This window comes from Rhododendron vialii, chromosome 5a (assembly GCF_030253575.1).
Source record: "Rhododendron vialii isolate Sample 1 chromosome 5a, ASM3025357v1".
Taxonomy (NCBI): Eukaryota; Viridiplantae; Streptophyta; class Magnoliopsida; order Ericales; family Ericaceae; genus Rhododendron; species Rhododendron vialii.
Window position 1 is genome coordinate 26,056,621 of NC_080561.1, and position 24,209 is coordinate 26,080,829.

The following is a 24,209-nucleotide window of genomic DNA, read 5'->3' on the forward strand; positions in this document are numbered from 1 at the left end:
GTACCATTGTGGATCTCTACATTGCTAACTTTAACAACCCCTTAAATGCATAACCAAAAGATGATGTGACAACTTTTAATTATTGACTTTTGGTTATTCCATTGTGAATGCTCTTAGGGTTAGAAATATAGCTCATTTCCAAAAGGAGCTATTACGGTTAAAATTATTGCTCCTCTTAAAAAGGCGCTACCTATGTAGCGGCCACATGACACCTAACCACCATAGCGCCTTTTGAAAAGGAGCGATGACCTATTTTTACAAAACATTTAGAAATGTGGATATTCTTCTAATTTGATTACAGATTATGGCCATTTCGGCCAAAAACTCCTCCACCGCCCGTAACTTTCTTCCTAGTTAAGTTTTGCATTTGTCATCACATGGGTGATGTCATCTATAGGTCATCGACCGTTATAACAGAAGAGGGAAAATTCAAAAAAATTACTCCACTTCTAAAGTTATTTTTCCCCAACTGTCCGCTCACGGCAAACCCTAGACTTCACTGTCCCGGAAAAAACCAGAGAGAGAGAGAGATGGATGCGATAAGGAAGCAACCGGACGTGCTGATGGGAGCGAACAGGAACGGAGACGTAACGGAGGTCAATCGCAAGTACTACGATCGTCTGCCGTCTCTTCTTGGTCGGCCTCTGCCCTCATGAACTCTTCCAATTAACTGTGCGTAGCAATACCATCATCTCTCTCTCTCTCTCTCTCTCTCTCTCTCTCTCTCTCTCTGTGTATATATATATATATATATACACACACACACACAGACACAATTCTATCGTACGCACATGATTATATTCACCAGCCATTCGTCCTTCTCTCGTGGTTTAGTTCCATTCCCGGATTGAATGATCATTCCTGGGCCTCGCGATGGAATGGCAATTTACCTCAATCGGTCATGCCATTCGTAACTACGTTCTGTCAGTTTGAACCAGGGTTTTGAATCCCATACACAACCGGCCCTTATATACTGTTTTTATCAAATTCGGTACCCTAGCTATACATCTGTTCCAGCTCAAGTACCAGTCGGTACTACCGGCCCAAACTGGCCAATACCGGTCGGTACCGGGTGGCACGAGGCTATTTGAAATTCTATTTTATTTACAATAAATGTGTGTTTTAAGCTATACTTGTTATTGCGGAAAAAATGATTGTCGCTGCTATAAATCCAAAACAGTAGTACCCAGTATCTCATTGTTACCGATACGTACCATACTAGTAAAAAAAACCAGTACCGTAGCCGGTATGGTACTCAGAAGTCAGAACCTTTGGTTTGAATCAATCTTTGCAATGGTTAGTCCAAATTCCATTTTGTGACATACATTCTGTCAGTTTTGGTGAACCATAATGTTAGAGCTATTATTCCAAAAGAATGAAGATTATATTCTGCCTAAGCTGCAGTAAACCATACACTGCCTTAGTGTTGTAGATATTTTATTTGCTGAGATTTTAGCACAGGCTAAATGATGGGTTGAAGTGTAAAGGTCAATTGATTGGCAAAGGGACATGACTCAAATGAGGAAGGAAACCAGGTGACTACTTGAACATGGGGGAAAAGGGAAGGCAAGAATGAATACATCCCACGCCTTTTTAGAATTGTTTTATGCACTAGAAGAACATGTTTTGAACTTCCATGAGCAAATATTCTCCCAAAAGTTGCATCTTTTGAATACAATTTTGTGATATTTTTTGCTTGTGTAGTGTGTTTGAAACAATATATGCTGTCAACCAATGAGGGGCAAAAAATGAAGACAGTGTAATGATTCAATTGAATATGATGCCAACTGGAATTAATGTGCACAGCTGTGCTTTCACATTTTCTCAGCTACAAGCCTCCAAGACATAGTTTAACTCAATTCTGGTCCCTTGAATTTCCCTCATTTCGGGTCTGTTTGGAACTTGTGGAAAGGAAAGGAAAGGAAAGGAAAAGAAAAGAAAAGAGAGGGGAAATGTGAAGAAAGTAAATTCTTTTCTCTTCTTTGGTTATTGAAAGAAAATCAAAGGAAACTACGAGGAAAATGAATTTCTCTTATTTGGTTTCAAGAGGAAAATAGAAAGAAAGGAAAATTTGTTAACTGCCTTCTTCTTCTAACTCTTTCTCTCCAATTTTCTTCGGTTGTTTCCCACTTCTAGACCTTTCCTTAGTAATTTCCTTTCTACTTTATTTTCCCTTTCCTCAAACTAGGAATCAAACAATTATGGAGGAAATTTTTTTATTTTCCTTTCCTTTCCTCCATTTTCCGTAGGTCCCAAACAGAGCAATATTGATAATCTTAGTTAGTGGAAAAAGGGAAATGGATTCTCAAATTATTAAGCTGTTTACTGACTTAGGTTGGAAACCACGAATGAAATGTAAACGGGTTTCGTATTGGTGTTACTGGTTTCTAAGACTTCTTCGCAAGGCATTTGGGAAGTAAGAAAATGCATTGTTTTACTGGAACTTTAGCCCTACTTCGTGAGGTTAAAGAACTTGAATTCTCAGACTTGTCAACAAGCTCATTGATTTTTACATCTACGTCTGATTGATACTCATGGTCTCCATTACGTTTTCCCTATTTCCCTATCTTACTTTCTTTTTAAACTTGTTTTCTTCAGAAAATGGATATGGGACCATGTCCGAAACTGCACTCATTGCAACTGAAGAGAGAGTATCCTTTTTTTATGGTGAATGGCGAACGCAGTTTAGTTCTTTGTTTGGTTTTCATTTTAAATGTTTGATATCCTAAAGTGAATGTACAAGGAAAAATTGAGAGCATGCTAGCAAGGTTCAATTGATATATTCATTCACAGTTATTGTAGCGTTTTTCGTTAAATATTTCCAAAAGGTACTTGGATGTTAAAAATTAGTCTGAATGACAACCAGTAAAATCCTTTTTTTTTTTTTGGAAAGGCTAAATTTTTTTTATTAATCTTTAAATAAGCATTACAAAGACTAAAAGGAATAAGGATTAATGACATCACATCCCTAAACAAAGCCTAAGAACAATCATGTGCCAATCCAAGACTAAAAAGAGAGAAAACCCGAGATTGGCAAGCTGCCAACCAAGGTAGCACCAATTGGCCAAGCCCACACACCTATTGGGTCAAGCCCAACCCTAAAAGACCTTAAAACCCAGAACCCTAGCAACATTCCAGCCACCGTTGCCCCGTGCCCATATCGCCTGCCATCGGAGTAGCCTTTGGAAATTTTGGGCGCCCAGACTGCCCCGTGGCCTCAACTGTGGCAGTAAAGAGTACTCGGCGTTAGTTGGCGAGTACTCAGCGAGTAATGCCTACCGAGTAGGAGATTAGTCTCCTCGGTCAGGCACCTTGGAGCGAGTACTTGGCAGGGAATACCAAGTTTTAGAACACTGTAAAATTGCTAAGACTCTGTCAATTTGAGATCATATTTGTGTGTTTCATAACCGCAAACTGTAAATCGATGGGATTGAGCCTTAACTAGTTTAAGTTTCACCACTTCAAAGCCTAACTCGATTCCGAAAACCTTATTTTTTGCATTCCAAAACTGATTAATGTTCAAAGTCTTGAAATGTGTATTTATGTGAGACAAATACTTGCTTGATTGACTTCCATCTTACCAAGTAACTAGGTTTTGTCTTTAGTTTGGTTTGAATCTTCTTGATTGGAGGTTGAAGTAGTTTGCAATAGATCTAAATTGGCGATCAAGTCTGCATTGGATTAGAAGTTGCTTGATTTGGTTTGAAATTTCTAGACGGTCATGCAATTGAGGCTCAATCTGAGTGATTTTACAACTTGTTGAGATGGATAGTGATGTTACCAGAAGAACTACTGTGTATGTCACAAAGTGCAGTCCACATATTTCACTGAAACACATATTTTAGAATATTTCAAATAGAAGACTGATTTCAAATAGAAGACTGAGGTGGAGATATACAAGAACTACTAGGGGAGAAAGCCAAAGAGTTCACCAGGTGCCTCAAAATCCACAAGTACAATAGAATGAGCAAGTAGGTAGAGAAAATCCTAAAACTACTAGGGGGCATGGAATCCACAAGGAGAAAAACAAACTCAGGGCACATTTGATGCCGGGATTCTAATCCTACATCCATGGGACAACTGGACAAGGGAGCAAGTGGGTCACCATGTTCCTTGGGATTAGCTAGTCCCACGTTTGTCTTGAGATTAGCTAGTCCCACGTTTGTCTAGTGGGACTAAAGAGAAGATTGGACTAAATGGGGGGTTGGCTAAGCTGGGATTATTTCTTTCTTCATTGAATGGTTAAAAAGGATTCTCTACTCCTTATCTCATCTTTATTCCACCCAAATCAATCATTGTCTCCTATACTACATACAAACTCATCTATTATCCCAGGGACCCATATACAATCCCAAGGGTTTCCCATATCTTGTCTTCCTGTTAAGTGACCTAACTGAATTTTATTATAGGCTCCTTGAACCCCAACTATAGAAAGTTATTGAAGTAATTCCTTGTACGAACTTACGATGATATACGAAGCTATCAATTTGGTGTCCATTACAATCTTGGAATCATATCACAATAGATTGTACGTATGGCCAACTAAATTCTTGTTTGTAGGTCTCTCACTTGACATAAGTGCAATTACCAACGTGTCTTCCATTTATATATTTAGTTGTTCGGGACGTTCAGGGACACCCAAAAAAATACCACAAATCTCAATCTCATAGTTTCCAATCAAATTTTTATGATCTGAACCGTTCAATGTGTGCAAAATGTGATTTTAAGGGTGCCCGCGATAAATTAGCAAAAAAAATGACCGGGAAAGGCTTGATTTGAGCAGTTTTTATTTGAACTGTTTAATAAAAAACTGTTTGAAACTGTTCGGATCAAGCTCTTTCCAGTCATTTTTTAGGTGTCCCCGGAACCGCCCCGTTGGTTGTTTTCATAATGTTTCTTCATTTTGACTTGGAGGTCACGGTTCGAGTCGCGGAAATAGCTTCTCTGCTTGCAGGGTTAAGGCTGCGTATATCAACCTTTCCCCAGACCCCTCAATGGCGGGAGACTCATGCACTGGGTTTGCCTTTTGCCCTTTCCGTAATGTTTCTTGAACTGTGCGCAATGTGAGCATATTTATAACCGTGTTGCTCGCGTCCTGCACTATTTGGATTTCCTTTGGAAAAGCTATACATGACGAGGATCTTCAAGGTGCAATTATGTGTATATGACCCTATTTGTTTGATGGTATTCTCATTTTGAGTCACTTATCTTTCATGGGGCGAATATATTCACCTCAATTTGTAGTTAGCAAGAAGTAATTGTTAGTGATAACAGATAGTTGTTTGACTTTTAATGTCACAAGTCATCTTTATGTTCCCAATGGCCACTTGTTAAAGAAAAGGGCTTGTTGCAATCAAGTGTTGTGTATCTGTTGGGGTGATTAGCCTGCGGTTGAGGACATTGGTCATCAAACATAGATTTTAAAGTGGTTGAGAACTAATCAGAGCTACGTATTACAAAAGCCAATGACCATATTGTTTATTGGATTAAAGAAAGGTCATGCGTGATTCATGTACCACTATTTTCACAGATTCACTAAATTATTACTCTTCCTTAGCTAACGGAGTCTTATTTTGTCAAAATACCCGTTTCACGGTTCACATATGTCGTTTTACGTGGTAATCATTTCTTTTTTATGAAGTTTGACAAATTCTTGTCGTTGAAACCAACGTGGTTCATGCACTTGTATGCTGTTGGTATAGAGTAATAGATTATAGCACTATATGTTCATATTGTAATTCATCAATGTATTCTTTATTTTTGTAGAGTTGATGGCAACACAATGATTCTGAGAGATTCTATTTTCGAATCTTGTCTTTCTTTCTTGATAACTATAAGGATATCTGACGTCATACATTGGTATGTACAAAGTTTAGAAGGTTGGAACATGATACTTTAACTCTTTCTAGATATGAAGAAGCCAAAGCAAAAGGTCTCGATAACTATGATAGGGACCAGGAGGATGTTATAGATAGACTTATTGTTGAATGTGATAGGAAAATCACAAGAGCTCTTAAACGTCTTGAGGATACTAAAGCTGCTATTGCGATTTCTGTTTCTGAGGTTACGCAGGTATGGCCAAGTGCAAAGTATACACTCTTTTAGTTGATATTTATTGCCTCTCTCTCTCTCTCTCTCCCCTGTTGTGATGATTGATTGATGCTTTTGAGTTGCAGACACCTGAGGTTCTTGAATTATCCAAACAGATTAAGGAGAAGTTGAAAGAAGTTGACCAATATGGTAAGTTCCTTGGGATCTCTGGACCCCTCCTGCTGCCCTGCCTTTTCAAGGGCTTTTGCTGCCCGGAGAGGGCATTTGTAGTAATTTTAACACTCTATGTTTGTGTTGTTTGCTGCATCTTGTTTCAAATTTTGTGCTTGTGTCTGCCACATAAATTGTATTCAAAGTATGAGGTATCCCTCGAATGTCATGATGTCTGGTGACTGGTCTACCTTATTGCATATTTTATATGGTGGGGAAAGCTACTTTTACTGGTGGAACAATTGAAGTTTTTTATATCCATGTAGATCAAAAAAAAAAAACTGATGGTAGTTTTATTTTTGATGGGTAGATACAATTGTATTGAAATGGGGGTACAGGATAATTGTTTTGATGGGGCAGGGTCTGGTTGGCATTACAAAATGACTTCCCTTTTGCTGATATGTTCTCTTTGAATTTCTTTTATTATTTGGTTAGTTTCTTTGCCTATTTGGTCCTTTGAAAGAAAATTATGGTATCCCTGTAGTTCTTTTGATGCCGAATCCGTAGTTGTTTTCTCAATAAGATTGCTCTACGAGTAATGTAGGGTCCAGAGGTTTCTATAAATCTTGCGTGGAATTTGTAATATGTGAGCTTGTTATTTATTTGGTAGTTAAGATCCAGCTATATGATTTTGTTTGGGGGGGGGGTTTTGGTATGGGTGGCCAAAACGCTATTCAGTTGCACTGCCCTTCCCCAAGGGCAAGTGAGGTCATCAAGGAGATATGAGTAAACAAAGTTGTAGAAAGAAGCCCATATAATCTGATCACTCTCAAACCTATCAAAATAAGTAGTCTGATTATGGTCAAAAGATGACACGAATGTTTTTAATGTTGAGGCAGACTTCTAGAGCTTTGTAAACAAATTGAATTTTTCAGATCTTGAAGGAAAGACAGATATGAAAATTCGAGCTTTGGAATAGTGGAAGAGCTTAGAACAGAAAGAGCTGACAAACAGGTAGTAGAGCTTCTCAACATTTATAACTCGTCACTCTTGGATTTTGAGGAAATGCTACCAAGACATGTATTATTTTTCATTGCACTGAATTTTAATTTAGTGCAATTATTAATACTTGATTTAGTCAGATAAGCAGAACTATTATAGCATTCATATTCTATTCCCCATGTTTACGTGATTTTCCATAGAGGTTCTCTTTTTTCTTCTTTCTTTGTACTCTTGAAAACGGATACTCCATTTTTTGCCCATGTCGTGATAGATTATCCAGTCACTCCTCAGATCATGTAGGTTTCTTTTGTCTAGTAACTTTGAATTGGGTAGGTTGGTTAGATATTGGCATTTTTTGGAATTACGTAAAATGGGTATGTATGTTTCCTATGGCAGTCAATGCTTCTTCTGGATGCCTTTAACAAAGATTGAGCTTCCTTGCCTTAGCCACTAACGAATCTTCTACCATTGGCACCCTTGCCTGTCATAGCTCCTGATGCTCGTACACAAGAAATGATAAATGAGAAGCTGAAGAAAGCAGAAGATCTTGGTATGTGTTTCAGTGATGTTATCAAAGTTTGGCATGTTCTTGTTGGATTCATAAATTTGATAGAATATCTTTGCATGTTGTTTGCACTTTGCTTCAATAATATATATTTGATGGTGATTGTTGTATTAACAGTTATAAAGGGATACACTCATGCTCAAAAGTAAGCTGCAAAGCAACTCCCCTGGACCCCCATGAGGGAATATGCTCAGCCTTCTTATTATTTACGTCTCAGAGTCTGAGAGGCTTGGCCTGGTGACAAGTGTGAAATAGTGGTTAGGTGAACAGCTATTGTCGGCCTCTTGGCATATCCCGACCTAACTATTGGCACTTCTCCCTCCTCGTCAATATTGAATGGAAGGGTAGAATTTCTTCACTCTCTTGATGCCTTCGTAGCTATTCCTCGCCCGGTCTTTAGTAGCTTTGACAGACGCAACTGAGACTACTCACAGTTTTTGGGATAGGCAGAATTGACATGACAGCCAGTCGGCAGGGCCTATCTTGGTCTCCTGTTGGGTGCTAAATACTGCCATGTGAATAGAGAGCTGGAATAATTGCCAGACCTCAACTAAACAATGGTGCGGTAAGTTAGCCACAGGGAAATTTCCGTCTTCTTTATAACCTCTGAAGCAAGGGAAGAGATTTGACAAAGTGATTGGTCACTTGATGATTTTTCTATGCAATGCGTCAGTTTAATAGGGACGCGAACCAACTGTTCCTGTGCTATGAATTTCCACAAGTTGACCCGGACTAAGTTTATGCTTCATCCGTTTTTAGGATTTCCAAGTTCCAACTCTAGCTCTAGTAGCTAGCTGGCTTTTCATGTACTGATCAAGAGCCTTCTCTGTGGCTTATCAAATAAAAAATAAAACAAGAGCCTTCTTTATTCTTGGTCCACCAGTATGTTGCTTCTAGTCTTGTATCCTTCGTTGTTGAGAAAAACTTGTTTTGAGTGTTATGGTAAGACCTGACGTGTGGGTTTTATATGTAGCCTGTATTGTGACTTGTGAGCATTAATTCAACGGTGTTACTTCACTTGGTTTTAAATTTTTGTGTTTTCTTCGTGTAAGAGTATACACACCCATGAGTGCCATTTTTGGCAACGAATAGTGCTATTTTGCCCCCAAAAAAAAAAAATGGCATGGTGCTGCACCCATGTTTTGCCTTCTTTTTTTTTTTTGGCAAAATTCATTTTTCCACTATTTTCGACAAACTTTCTTACCTATACAAAAGAGAAAAATACTTCGAACAAAATGGGTGTTCAACATCTCTCTCTCTCTCAAATGGCATTTTTGGCATTTATTCTGCCATATGTGGCATGTGATTTGGCAATTGCGAAATTTGGGAGGAAAATGGGTTTATGGTGTGGCACCCATTTTGCCAAATTTTGTTCCATTTATGGCATTGGCGTGGAATTCTGCCATTTCAACTCCCGGTGCCGTTGCTCTAAGGAGATGGTGGATTTAGTCCATCTAGGAATGCACGAGGGTCCAACACATCTTAACTTCAGGTATGTCGTGGCCTATTCTTATTTGATCTTTGGAAATCTGGGACATGTTTTGGTTATCAGTTGGTGAATTTTTTTTTCAAAATGACATTTTTATGTTCATGCTTCAAGGTTCTTTCTTTATCAGAAGACCCAAAAATAGGTTATACTTAGTCATCAGTTGAGATTGAATTAAGGGTTTATGTGAATTAAAGGCCTCCCTGTGTTAATGTCTTAATTTATTTCTATATTGCGAAATTTGGGAGGAAAATGGGTTTATGGTGTGGCACCCATTTTGCCAAATTTTGTTCCATTTATGGCATTGGCGTGGAATTCTGCCATTTCAACTCCTGGTGCCGTTGCTCTAAGGAGATGGTGGATTTAGTCCATCTAGGAATGCACGAGGGTCCAACACATCTTAACTTCAGGTATGTCGTGGCCTATTCTTATTTGATCTTTGGAAATCTGGGACATGTTTTGGTTATCAGTTGGTGAATTTTTTTTTCAAAATGACATTTTTATGTTCATGCTTCAAGGTTCTTTCTTTATCAGAAGACCCAAAAATAGGTTATACTTAGTCATCAGTTGAGATTGAATTAAGGGTTTATGTGAATTAAAGGCCTCCCTGTGTTAATGTCTTAATTTATTTCTATGCTCTTGTTTGTAAAGTGTTTATAGTTTCGTTGTTATACTATGTTTCTCTTGCCATGATGTCTTGTGAGGGACTAATTGATTGTTTCTCAATGTTTCTTACATTTTCAGGCGAGCAAGGAATGGTCGATGAAGCACAAACAGCATTAGAAGAGGTTGAAGCACGTAGGAAGGTTTTCCTTTTTAACTTGAAGAATTTATCTTAGCAAAGAACATTTTGGAATCGAGGTTTTCTAATATTGCTTTGCGATGATTAGAATTACAATCTGCTGCAGTATGTGTATTTATGTACTGTATACCAAAGAACCAGATACAAGAATGTAGAACAAATTATTCACTGGTTCAACTGAAGCTGGTGGTTTAGTGGTAGGGGTGCTTGTGATGAGGGATGAAAGGGTGGTGGTTCTGGTGGAGAGGTAGGAGAATATAGTTGGATTTTATTTTGTGTCTTGTCTTGTGTGGTTATCTAGCTGAATAACGGCTTGAGGAAGGAAATTTTAGCCATTGAATTTAGATGGATGTTTCATGGTGCATTAGGGTGAGATTTATGTGGTTTTATTTCTACCTGAAGATTTATGTGGATTTACCCTTATTAGGGTGAACTTTTGTATAATTTCATCTGGATGCACAATCACAATCCATATTTTGCATGGATCATTCTCTTGTGAGAATAAGGAGGAATGCTTTTCAGAGTGGACAGAGTATTCTTGTGAAGAAATTGAACAGTCAATTAGAGCACTTGTTCTTCAGTTACACGACTAATTCCTGGTGTCTTAATAACTATTATAACAAGAATTTGGATTGGGTTTCCAGTGCTGGTAGGGGAGATGAGATTGCGACAAAGGGTTATACTCTACTCTGGGGAGAGGGACTCGAGGTTAGACTGGATGGACTTTGCCACCATCACTGTGGAGGCAAAAGGATTACTAAAGAGAAGGTGCTTGCTATCATAAGACCCATAATAGCTCTCCATTGGGACAAAGACCCTAGGTCCTGATGCATTAACTTTGGCTTCTTCTTTTTTTCTGACTGGGTCAAGAAGTGATTGGTGTGCACTGGGTTTTGGGGTAGGGTGGGGTGATAGTACAGCGAATATTTGACACTCTTATAGTCTTTTTGTCCAAGGTGGGAAGGAAAATTGAAGAATACGTCGGTGGGATTGGCTTGGAGACTCAAAATGCCTTTATGGAAAGAAAAATGATTTCAGTATATGCGAACAAGATGGCGAGTCCTTAGAAATGACAAAACGTGTCGGGCTAATTGTCCTTGGTTATTTCTATTCCCTTTGAATCACAAAAGGATAAAAGGTGGTGAACTTCTTTATTCACTGTTAAGTGGTAGGAGAGCCTTAAATTCCATTTTATCTTCAGATGGGGTGGAGTTGGTGTTTTCCTTTTGATGCAGAAGATCTTCTTTATAGTGGGCAGTCAAAGTGAGGAAGTAACAATATGTTACTTCTGATTCCATCATGTCTTATGTGGAACATCTGGAGTGGGAGAGAAACACGTTGGTATAGTTTGAGAGCACATTCTTGGATAAGTTGTGCCAGCTATTGACAGATTCTTGGAACTTTCAGTGCTTTTTCTGTACAAATTACAAGGTTGGACGCTTTAGACCTGGATTGGAAGTGGCTTTTTACTGCCTTTTTAGGTTATTTTTCTTTGCTTTGGATCCGACACTAGTTTTTATGAGCGTATTTGAAGTTTCTTTTGGCAGGACTTTTTTTGTATTTTTGTTATTCTTCATTTTTTTTGTTTTTTTCTAAAGGCAAAGAATGATACGTGGTAAGAATTCCATAAGCCTCATAAAAAGCTGATTCAAACGAAAGCTAAAATCATGTGAAACAAAGAGAACCAAATGGGGTCATGAATCATGGATTCGTATAATGAGTTGTATGGTTTCCGAATTGTATAGTTTTGAGAAATACAGCTACGGAGCTACCGTATGATAAGCATATATGGCTAGGTTTGGTGGCCATTCAGGTTGTGCCATGCAGTACTCTAGAGAAGCATTAACTTTTGCAAGTTGAGATTTTAAGAATCTTGAATGTAGAGAAGTGGAGTGTTACAAACCTTTTGGCATTTTCTAATCCTACCTTTTTGTTCTGTGGCCAAAATTAATGATATTGGACATTTGAAGTGCCCAGGCACGTCATCTATTTGATTTGGGTATTTTTATTTGATCCTTATAGCATATTGGTGTGATCAGTTTATTTCTCTGTAGATCTCTTTAAAAATCTCTGCTACATGCCGTTTTAGTCCTACATGTGCTTATAAGAAATATATGTAGTCTGCTTTTACTTTAGTTGATATGAACGCGTATCTACTTTGGTTCAATATTGTCAGTATTTATCAATAACAACCACATTTGTTTCTGGAATTTTTTTTTTTCCAATATAAATGTATTGGCAGCATCGAGATACTTTGTTCCTTGGTGTGATTTCCTGGACAATTTTTTATATTATATTTTTATTACCATATGATCATTACGCTTCAACCGGGTTATTCTATACTACCTATTAGAAAGCTAAATTCATTATCGTTGAGGTGTTGCTAACATATTTGTAATATCCAGCTGGCTCCCAGAACAGAACCTGTTACTGATTCCTCTAAGTATACTGCTGCTGAGTCCTTTTCCTTGTGTTCTTATTTTCCCTTTTTGCCATTTATGGAGGACATTAACCTATGTTCTTATGTTTAGTTTCCATATTAATCTTTGTTTCAGTTTTAACCCATTATCACATTTCGGATCGTCAATTATTTAGCTGTTTGCAAAAAACATTTTAAGTGAACTGTTTTTTTTTCTTGTTTTTAACAGCAAAGAAGGTTATATTTCATTAATAATAAAATGAGTTGTGCTATATGTACCGACCATGGGGGAGAGAAAATGTACCGACGGCCACCGGACGGCCGTCTCCGGCCACCGGACGGCCGATCCGAGCCGTCCAAAAATTTTAAAAAATAAAACCGAGTGGGTCTATGCGAGAATCAATGGCATCCAAGGTGTGTAGGGTACTTGATCCGAGCACCCATTTTTCATGTATATACAAGTATATACAAATATACACGAAAAAGGGGTGCTCGGATCAAGTACCCTACACACCTCGGATGCCATTGATTCTCGCATAGACCCACTCGGTTTTATTTTTTAAAATTTTTGGACGGCTCGGATCGGCCGTCCGGTGGCCGTCGGTACATTTTCCCTATGGTACCTGTCGGTACCAATAGGATTTCTGTAATAAAATATTACAAGAGGGGGAAAATAGATAAGACAACCTACAATGAACTGTTCATGGCATTGTTTTGAACAATGTGTTTTAAAAGTGTAAAAACATCTGGCTGAAGACCTGGAAGTTTCCCCTTTTTTTTAACTAGATTAAACAAAACTTGTTTGAGCTCGAGGAATCAAAGTGTTTGGAATGAATCAAATCAATCAACAATAGTTCTTATTTTGAAATTCTGATGTTCTATAGACTGATCAGAAGCTGCGCATTTGTGGAGCATTTTTTAGTGTTTATGATAGGTAAATTCTGTATCTTGTTCAGCAGAATTGCGAATATGCTTAATGTCTCTTTAAAGAAGAAATGAAGTAGTTCTGGGGTTTTAAGTACTTCAGCTTTCTTGACCTGGCGATTATACCTTTCATCAGGAGGCTTTTGGGCCCAGTTTTTGGAGGATAAACTTTTGCTGCTAAAGAATGTGCGTTGTTTCCTGTTTTATGCTTCTAGATCATGCTATTATTATATAGAAACTTGTGGGGCAACTGTATCATTTTCTTTATCCTTCCAAGGATCTGAATACGTTTAATGGTATTATAATGTTTTACGTGGTTCAGTGACCGTCATTTAGCAGATCATTTTGGTGGAAAACTCCACTTGGGCTATATGCAAATACATGAGAAGTTAGCTGAGCTCCTGGTAAGATGATTCTTTTTCCCATGTATTGAGTCGAGTTCTTGTGTTATTGTCTTTCCATTTATTAGAAAAGGGCTTTCAAGCTTGAATGAGAAACAAGGGTTTTAAAGCTTTTACAGTTTTTGCTTTTTGTTTGGCATCTTGCTGGGCTTTTGCGATTTATCCTTAACATATGTCACGTTTCTTGCACAATGGGTTGTCAAAAGTAGATTTTGAAAGTGTATCTTGGGGGAAGGGTCAAGTTTGTTTTACCTGTTGTGTATGCCTAAATACTTAAGTTGGTACTCTGGATGTCTTGATTCAGGTGCTGGTATAAATGTTTCACTTTCTTCTGTTGAGATTCTCAGTTAATCTGCATCTGTGAGTTTTTCTTAACTTGGGAAAGGAAGGTTTTCATATTTACTTACCATTTTATGGATCATAATTGGGCTTCACCTTAAAAGAGAAAGCTTGAGTCATGTATTTGTCTGTTAGTTGACTTTCAACTGCCTAAACAATAATGAAAGCTTTCAAAAGAACTTGTAATATGACAGAACCTGTAACTCATACTGGAGCTATCTGGAATTGAAAAAATCTGTTTCTGGCTAGTGTTTAATTCAAGTGTATACAAAGTTTGGCCACTTGCCTTTTGAAGTGAACTTGTTTACCTGTGGAATAGCTCGGACTTGTTCTGGCTTGGTTCTTTTATTGGTTGTAGCTTGGGAGGGAAGCTATGGAGCTTGAGCCATCTGCTGCTCAACTTTGTGGTCTCAGCCTCTCTTGCGCAAACATAGCTTTAATTATTAGGCTTATTAGCTTACGACTTGCTGTCATTCAACTGCTTTTATTTAATCCACAAGAAAATGAGTTGATCAAATGTTTAATATATAATACCCGTATTTTAGAAAAGTATTAATTTTTGCATGGAAGCCATAGGTGGCGTTTTTGTGATGTGTTGTGTGTGCACGTGGATCTCAAGGAAGAGTAGTGTGTGCATGGGGTTGCACGTGGGGAGCAAGTGAGCTGATAAACAATGAGAGTAGGGACATGTGTCATGGTAAAATAAATCTAGTTTGCTGAGTCAATGTTTCTTTTATAAGGTATAGAACACTCACAGTGGGGGGTTAGCTACCGTGCGAGTGTTTTGAGACTGAAACAATTGTGTTTCTCCGATCTCGGCGTTGCCTAAGGTAACAGATTTATTGGAGATAGTAAAATTATGTAAATATTTGAGGAAGTGGGGAGTGACATCTTAATATTTGTCTGTTGTTGGTGGCGTGACTTCATTCCGTTGTGTCGTGGTTGTGGTGTTTCTGGTTTTGGGTGTTACAGTTGGTATTAGAGCATAGGTTTCATGATGATTGTCCAAAAATTTGATTTTAGGACGACGACCTATGGGTAAGTGATGCCAAGTAACTAGTATGAGTTCTTGGTAATTAAGTTAATTTGCTACTGGCTTTCCTTATTGGAAAATCAAAAACAACTCGTGGCTGTGGGAGTAGTATTTAATTTAATTTTAGTATGTGTATCGGAAGAACCATTTCTTGGATGGATACTGGAGTGCCTTTGAAACTAGTCTACGTGGATGGGTATGGGAAATTGGTCCTTGGATATGGGTGTGTTCCCTAAATTTTGATCGTGTATTACTTATGGAACTGTTATTACAATGGGCTTAACTAGTTTAATTTGTTCTTAATCTTGATGCAGTTTGAGTAAATTCTGTGAGGTTGAGGATTCAATGTGGTGTATCATAATAAATTTTGGATTAGAAGGTATGTGTTTGTGATGCCCTGTATTTAGCTAGGACTAGCTTAGTTATGTGTCTGTCCGTAACTGTGGATTTGGCGGTCCATATTACTTCGACTTTTATTTTTACTGAAGGGATAAAGATGGAAGAAAATGGGTTGATCTTCGTGCGGTGTTTCTGAGTAACGTGGGTGAATTTGGGATTTCGTCATTTTGTAAGCATGTGTATAATCATAGCTAAGCACGTGGCACATGGCATTTAGTCGTGTAGGTGATTAAGGAGGGTTGTCTTTAATTGCGGAGGATTATGATATTGTGTGCAGGTTGTGGCTAGCTGAAATATTCGAGCTTGTCTTGGAATCGATTGTCTATAAAATCTTAGTGACGATGTGAGGTTGGCCTTATTGGCGTGATGAATGTCATGGCCTCAGTGGCGTGGGAAATAATAGTATAGCCTTAGTGGTGTTGCTTGTGTGGCAATATATTTATGCCTTAGTGGCGATATATTTATGCCTGTGTGGCAATAATATTTATGCCTTAGTGGTGTTGCCTGTGTGGCGATATATTTATGCCTTAGTAGCGTTGCCTATGTGGCAATATATTTATGCTTTAATGGTGATATTCTTATGCCTTAGTGGCATGGCTGGTGTGATACTATTTTTATATGCCTTAAAGGCGTAACCTTTGTAGTGGAGAATTTTGTGTATTAGTAACATTGCTTTTATAACGTGGATTAACGCGAGTATAACTTTTGTGGTGAGAATTTTGTGTGTATGAAGTTGCTTGTGGGATAAAAATTATGGAGGTGGCCTGCAGTGAGCACGTGAGAAGAAAAAAAAAAGAAGAAAAAAACATTATTGCCAAAGTTGGCCGAGTTATTTATGTTTGTTGACACTTGTGACATTCATATATGGCCTAGAAGTGGGAGGATGGATGTTCAATGAAGTTGGAAGATGCAATCAGAGTGGCGCAGCGGAAGCGAGGAATTTAATTACTTATCTCTAAAGTTGGAAGATGCAATTAGAGGGACGAAATTTCCAAAGGAGGGGATATTGTAATTCTTGTATTTTAGAAAAGTATTAATTTTTGCATGGAAGCCATAGGTGGCGTTTTTATGCTGTGTTGTGTATGCACGTGGATCCCAAGGAAGAGTAGTGTGTGCATGGGGTTGCACGTGGGGAGCAAGTGAGCTGATAAACAATGAGAGTATGGACATGTGTCATGGTAAAATAAATCTAGTTTGCTGAGTTAATGTTTCCTTTATAAGGAAGAGAACACTCACAGTGGGGGTGGGGGGGGGGGGGGGGGGGGGGGTTAGCTACTGTGCGAGTGTTTTGAGACTGAAACAATTGTGTTTCTCCTATTTCGGTGTTGCCTAACGTAACAGATTTATTGGAGATGTAAAATTATGTAAATATTTCAGGAAGTGGGGAGTGACATCTTAATATTTGTCTGTTGTTGGTGGCGTGAATCACTTCATTCCGTTGTGTCATGGTCGTGGTGCCCCGGGGGCTATTACACAGACTAGGAGACAACCGGAAAGCTATTCCCTTGCAACAACCATTGTGGTTTTTGGGGTGTTACAGTTTTAAATGTATGTTCGAAATATTACCTTCCATCAACAAGGCCAGGCCAGCAGCTACTCTTGATCTCCGGAAGCTCCAATATGTTGTGACCTTGGTTTCTATTTTTACAATCCAAGCCTCTCTAGTCTTTCATTACAAGAAGGTTGCTTGTCCTTTCGGTTGCAAAAGGTGATTGTGGTTCACTTGAACTATGTACTTACTTTGGAAGCATGCGACAGAGCTCGGGTAGCACCCTATTTTCTGTGAGCAAGTTTGAACAACAAAATAATCGTGTTGACTTGGCTTATTTACACCCTTATTCAGGAAGTCTTGTGAGATTTTCAATGAAAAATGGTGTTGATATTCTTTTAATTTTAATTTGATACTTCTTCACAATTCAGGAAAACACTCAAATCTGATAATATTGCTTGCTGACTTATGCTGGTAGTGCCATGTTATTTTCAATGGGGAAAATAAGAAACAAATATATCTGGCTGCTGAAAATTTTACTTTATTTTAGCTGGAGAACTCCCGAATGAGTCATGCGTGGAACTTGATTAAGCATACAACTTTAGAAGTTCTTAATGAAATAAGATTTCCTTGGTAAAAGAAGTGCTATTGAGTACTTGTATGTAGCCAACGTCATGAGGTATATAGCTTTATTCTTGGAGTTAGTTTGCTTGCTTCATTCTTAGTCCATCTCAGTGCTTAAATGATATTGTGGGTTTCGTGTTGAGTTGATGCTCAAAGCAGTGTTTTTTACCCAAAATTTTGGCCTTCTGGGGAACGTGATCTCATGCCATTTTCGGTGGACCAATCTCTATCATTGGATGTAAGGGATTGTAGACACATGCATCGCACATGCTCCTTTCTTAGTGAAGTGGTACATAATGACACAATTGACATCAATTGACACTAGTTCTGGTAGTTTGCCTAATTAATATTCCAGCCTCAGAACTGTTGCGTGATGCATGAATTGCAATTATTTTGCCTGTGGGGTGCACTGTAGCATTAGGCTTATGCCCGTTCAGCTCAATCTAATTTAAAGATTGTTTATATTGTAGCCTTGGAGTTGCTAATAGATTGATTCCTGGTGGTGTAACTTGGACATAAGTATATATGTGTTCAGATCACCCAGTTGAACACCGTTGGTTTTTGGTGCGGGGAAATCATTGCTGCACTTACATGCCGACATAGTTCTGTCACTATTGGCATCATGATCTTGGTTTGCATTTTTGACATAAGAAGATGCCCTTTTGTGAATAGAATGTATCCATATTTACATATGTGTTTATCAAACGTATCTTTTTGTCACTGACTCACTGGTTCTTGAGTGGGAGTTGAAACTTGAAAATAAAGTTGCTTATGCTTGTGTACATAAAAATCAAAGGGGCTGGCAAGTAGGTTAGTTTTGCTGCTTAGAATCCATACTAAATGAAGTAAGTTGAATAGCAACTCATTCAATTAATCTCTCAGGATAAGAGAGAAAAGAAGAAGGCATATGAAGATGAGAGAAGGTAATTTTTTTTATTTCCGTATTCATTTTTTGTATTTTTTTTTTTTGATTTATGGGATTTAATGTCTAGATACAGTGGGTTCCGAAACACTTTACTGGCATTGTGGGGGTAGGGGTAGTTATTACTGTCTTAATGCGTGCTTGCACTTATGAAATTGTATGAGTCAAGTCTGAGCACATCTTTTCCTAGCACAGATCAAAAGAGCGAAGTCGAGAGCGGCACAAGGGAGCAAGCAAGGATCGTGATCAGAGAGAGAGCCGTGAACGGGGAAGGGATTACGATCGTAGGAGCAGAGATCATGATAGGCATTATGATCGTGATCAACAGTATGATAGAGAGCATGAGAGAGGGAGAGATGGGTCACACACCTATGATTCAAGGAGCCACCGGAGGTCACGCTCATGGTCAAGGGAACGACCCGGGGACTATGTTTGCCACTGGTATGCCTTGTTCTATGCATATATATCAATTTCTATTGGTGCATGAGCATCATCACTATTGTTTCTATATGCCTCTCTGTGTTTGCAAGTTATGAGGAACTGGGTTCTGAATTAGAAGCCTTAGTTATACAGACTTCTACAGTTTGGCATGATTATACTGTGACTGTTTTGCATTTGGACGTGCTTGATCACCTTATCAATACATTTATTAAACTTATCCTTGAGATGGGGCCCTCCTATTTATGAGACTAATTCTTGAATTTTATGAGAGAAAGATAAAATGGTTAATTCAGATGGTTCTAATTTGCCCAATTGTCTTAATTTTTGTTACACATAGTAGGTACTCTTAATGTTTAGTTCCTTACCTCTGCCATTGAGGCTTGTGCTTTTCATCTTTGTCCTTATTTCTTCTTCTTTAATTCTTGGTAGCCTTTTGTTGTCATTTTGGAAGCCAAAAAAAATTAGAACTAAAAGAACAGGATCTGCAATTTTGGTGGTATGTAATGTTTTTTGTTTCGGTTGGGATACTTCCATGCTCTAGGACTTAGCAAACATTATGCTGTTCAAAAAAAGACTTAGCAAACATTATTCTGCTTTCGGAAAGTAGTGACAAAGAAACTTCTTGAGAAATGCAACCAAGTGTGGGTATCCAAAAGAGGCTTGCCACGTGGCACTTACCGGAGGACCCAATATCCCACGGGTAAGGCAAGCAAGCTCCTCCAGATTCACGACTCCTCATACCATGCAAGTACTCTTGACTTCATGGACCTTCATATTGGGAACTCCTCCGCGGAGTCTCCAAAATACGACACTACGAGGCATATTGACATGCTCCGCTATGTTCGCTCTCCACACAACAAATAAGGCTGTCATGAGCCTGGCGACTCTCAAAGAATCCTTGTGATACCCAGGTCGAAAGCAGGGCATGGGGTAAGCGGTACCCTGCTCGGGACCTACGGAGGTATGTGGCTTGGAGGCTAGAGTGAGGGGACTGTCATGACTCATCTCTATGAGGCGAGTTCCACCTTGACCGACCATAGAGAGAGAGAGGGGCGCCGCCTACGTCCCTCGATGTTTGCCTCAACTACCATCATCATTACCACAACCATTGTCATTATAACCACAACCATGCCTATATCAACCACCCCTGACACCAACAGATGGTAGATGATCAGCTTAGCTGCCTCTCCATGGCCTACCCATCCCTCTGAGCTCTCTATCCTCTGGCAAGCCTATCCCTCTGGATTGCCATCTGTGAGGCACCACCAAGAGATAGATGACATCCAATACGGCACATACAATACCTACAGATACAGAGTCCTAACTCTTTGGTTGACCAATCTATCCACTGCCATCCTCTCTCTCAACGGCCGCCCCAAGCTTTCTCCTCCACCTTCGGTGGTCCCGAGCACTGTTGTAGAGACCGCCAAATACCTGGAGGGCGACCTCAAGTACTCTTCCCACCACTATGTACTGTTGTAGCGACCGCCATATACCTGAAGGGCAACCTCAAGTACTCTTCCCACCATTATACTCTGCTGGGGAAAAGTGGTGCTCACTATAATGCCTCCAAAGAAAGTAGGAGTTCAAGGACAAACTGGTGTAAAAGTGACAAAAGCTTCATCTGGGCCTGTCTTAGAGGAGATACAACCCATTCCACAGACCGCCATCATTGAGCAGCTACGTTCGGCAACTGAAACTCTCGCCACGATGCAACAAACGCAAACTCTCTTAATGGAGACTTTGCTCACGCTACAGAAGAAGGCCTCCGATCCGTCGGCACCTCAGGTGGACGCAGAGGGATCCCATCCCTTTGTTCACAAATTGAAATCCTCGAAAAACAAGCTGCACAACCTCTCTTGGCAAAAGAGAAACCCCTTTCCTCCTCCTATTGGCACATAGCACCAAACACCTTCTGCCATGGAGTTTGGCTAGCTAAAGCGTCCCTCCTTCCAAAATAAGACGAGCCCGACCCCTATCACCTTGGAGTTGGTTCGAGAACTCATCCAATCAAAAAAGACCCCCTCCCTTCCACTCCAGACATTGGCGCTAGTCCTCTGTATCCTTTGGTGGTTGCGAGTATGCCTTACCAGGCTAGGTATACGGTCCCTAAGTTCATCCGTTTTGACGGAAGGAAGGGAAACACAAAAGAGCACGTCATTCGTTTTATGGATAGCCTCGGCATCCATAGTGGTGATCGTAATTTGAGGTTACGAGAGTTCTCCAAGTCCTCGCATTTGTACTTGCATTTTACATGTTTGAGGAAATGTCCGTAAGACTTGTGTATGGAGCCCATCTTGCAACTTCTATTAGATTTTGATAAATGAGTTGATTTCATTAGTGGATCAAGCATTAATTAATATGTCATCAATATCGTGTAAAATTTGGGTCTAATGGACAATGCTTGGTAACTGTTTGATAAAACTCAAGAATGAAATTTATTGCTTCTTCCTTCCCCGCCCGCTCACAAACATTCTTAAGAGTTTGTGCTTGACTGGCCAATCAAAATTTTAATTCCAAAAACAATGTGATTATGTATTCGAACCGTGCTGGAAGGAGGACCGTGCACTAACTTTAGGATTACCTTGCTGTTTTAAGAAAAAATAGTGCCATGACATTTCCTCAATGTTTGGGAATTAGTTTAGGAGAACACTGGTAAATCTCAACGGTGGAACCCGTGCCAAAAATTCTGTCATCTTATCAATATTTTGCTTTCCTAATATATCCAATCAGCATTTATTTTTGTAACACTCTTATTGTTTTTGTTTTAGAAGACTATTTAGCAAAACAGGAAAATAACCGACAACCACCCATCAAGAACCGCTAGACCCATTATCTGTAGTTGTTCTACTTGTTTTGCAACTATGAACTTGGATTGTTGTTCCTGAATCTTTCTAAAGAAATTTCCCCCATTTTATTTGGTCCATCCTACTTTTTTGATTAAACCTTTTTTATTTGCAAATCCTAAATACTTTTAAAAGCAAATATTCCCGTATTTGGCTTGTTCCTTTTGATCCTACAATCAATATCCAATTTTGTTGGTATATGCCAATAGAGAGGAGTCATATCTATTGGACGACTTGGATATGCAAGATGAGGGCCGATACCAGAAAACATAGTGTGAATAGCGGGACAAAAGTCCGATGATATTAATGTCATATTCTTTGTCAGTTTTGTTGGGTCCTTCAAAATAGCTTGATGGTTATATATATGAATGGTTGATTTCATAGACAAAGGGATTTAATGCACTTGCTGAGCTAATCATTCAAAATACATAATGGCAGAGGCCATGCCAAAAGTGATCAAAGGTAAATTTGTTGACCTCAAAAACTAAGACAAATTGAATGACATTATTTATGTGATTGAGCAAACAAGCCCATAGCCACCGCCAATATATATAGGGAGTTTATAAATGCATCTGTGAATTTACTGCATGTAATGTTTACTAAATAAAGCCACAAAATTTTATAAGAATTTGCTACATACAACCCAACAAATAATCAAGAACTTCCAAAATCACCCTGGGTTATCCCTTTTAACTCTCCCCATCCCCCTTTCCTCTCACGTCGTCATATTTGAACTCTAGAGTTTGAAATTTTGGCAGCATTTGAAGTTTTAAAATATGATATTGTCAGTAAATTTCAAACTCAAGAGTTTGAAATTTTATTATAATTTCACGTTTTAGAATATGATATAGTGTATAGGTTTCAAACTCTCGAAACTCTAGAGTTTGCAAACTCTAGACAATATGGAGAAGTGATAAGTTTCAAACTCTAGAGTTTGCAAATTTAGCATAATTTCAAATTTTAGAATCTGAAAATATCAGGACAGAACCGGTTTAAACATGGAGGAGTGATTATTGTCTACAATATTCAAACTCTAGAGTTTGAAATGTTGGCATAATTTCAAGTTTTGTAATCTGACAATGTCGGGCCAGAACCATTTAAAAATGGAGGACTAATTATTATCTACAATTTTCAAACTCTAGAGTTTGAAATTTTGTCTGAATTTCGAGTTTTAAAATATGATATTGTCGTCAATTTTCAAACTCTAGAGTTTGAAATTTTGGCATAATTTCAAGTTTTAGAATCTGACAATGTCGGGACAAAACCAGATTAAAAATGGAGGAGTGATGAGTTACTTGTTGCTGTGATTTCGGCTCTAAAACTACAACATCCATGGCTACATCTTCCTTGTCAACTTCCATTTCCATTGCACAGCCTTCTAATCCCCAATCAAAATGCACATTGCTCTCATATGTTGGGTCAAAGACTTTTTCTCTACCAATGGAGGGAGAAGAAACAATGAAGGTTTCCATTGAGAGTTAGGAGGTGTGAGGTGAGAGTTTGGAGGCAAATGTGGACTGGGTTTATGGTGGGAGGTGGGAGCTCCTGGAATGGTGGTGGTGAACCTGGAACAGAAGTAGGAAGATGAAACCTGGAAGAAGAAAATGGAATTGAAAATATGGAGGGAAATGTGGGTTATGGGATATATGTTTTAGATGTGGTTATATGTTTGTGGTTGTATGTAATAAAAGTAGGGGTATTTTTGTCCATTTTTGTAAGGGCATTTTTGTCCGAATATTATTTACTTAAAAACAAGTTACATGCAGTAAATTTGCGGTTGCATTTATAAACTCCCTATATATATCCACATACCTGTATGTTGAGGGAAAATCCCGAGGGAAACGTTTTACCACAATGGGTCTCTCATTTAGTGCTTTACGAGCTTTATCTGGAGATGTACTTATTTTATTAGAAGATCTAATGTGGATTGAACTCATCATAGACTAGGACGTGAGGACAGTACTTCTGTGAAACGAAAAAGGAAAAACTAATCTACATTCTATGATATTTGTGTAAGTAGAAGGACATGGATACACACCAATATATGGACATGAAACATTCTTAGATGTTCCGTTTACTTTTTTTGAAATGACTGTATTAGGTGCAGATTACTAACAGACAGATGCTCTAAGGTTGGCTAGCTCATTAGGTCTGCATGGACTCCTTGAGCTTGATGGTGTTTTTTTTTTTTTTGTCTGGAGACAGAAACTGCTCAGAAATCTCTCTTATACTCCTCTTGATTGTTAATTTTAGCGTTTCCATAGTCGTAAGTCGTAACCGATAGGACTTAGGAGGGTTTCCCTGCAATGCCATCAT

The 24,209-nt window shown here is 38.7% G+C and overlaps 1 protein-coding gene across 1 annotated transcript; it reads left to right on the forward strand.

The window, feature by feature from the left end:
* The first annotated feature begins 463 nt into the window (after positions 1-463).
* Positions 464-24,184, forward strand: LOC131325950 (uncharacterized). The gene is given in 14 exon segments (XM_058358468.1): positions 464-619; positions 621-672; positions 2,599-2,651; positions 5,910-6,072; positions 6,177-6,240; positions 7,137-7,175; positions 7,178-7,215; positions 7,600-7,753; positions 9,999-10,060; positions 12,462-12,510; positions 13,346-13,409; positions 13,722-13,803; positions 18,573-18,607; positions 18,802-24,184. Coding segments are annotated over 14 exon segments (1,236 nt in total). The 5' UTR covers positions 464-530; the 3' UTR covers positions 19,094-24,184.
* The last annotated feature ends 25 nt before the right edge of the window (positions 24,185-24,209 follow it).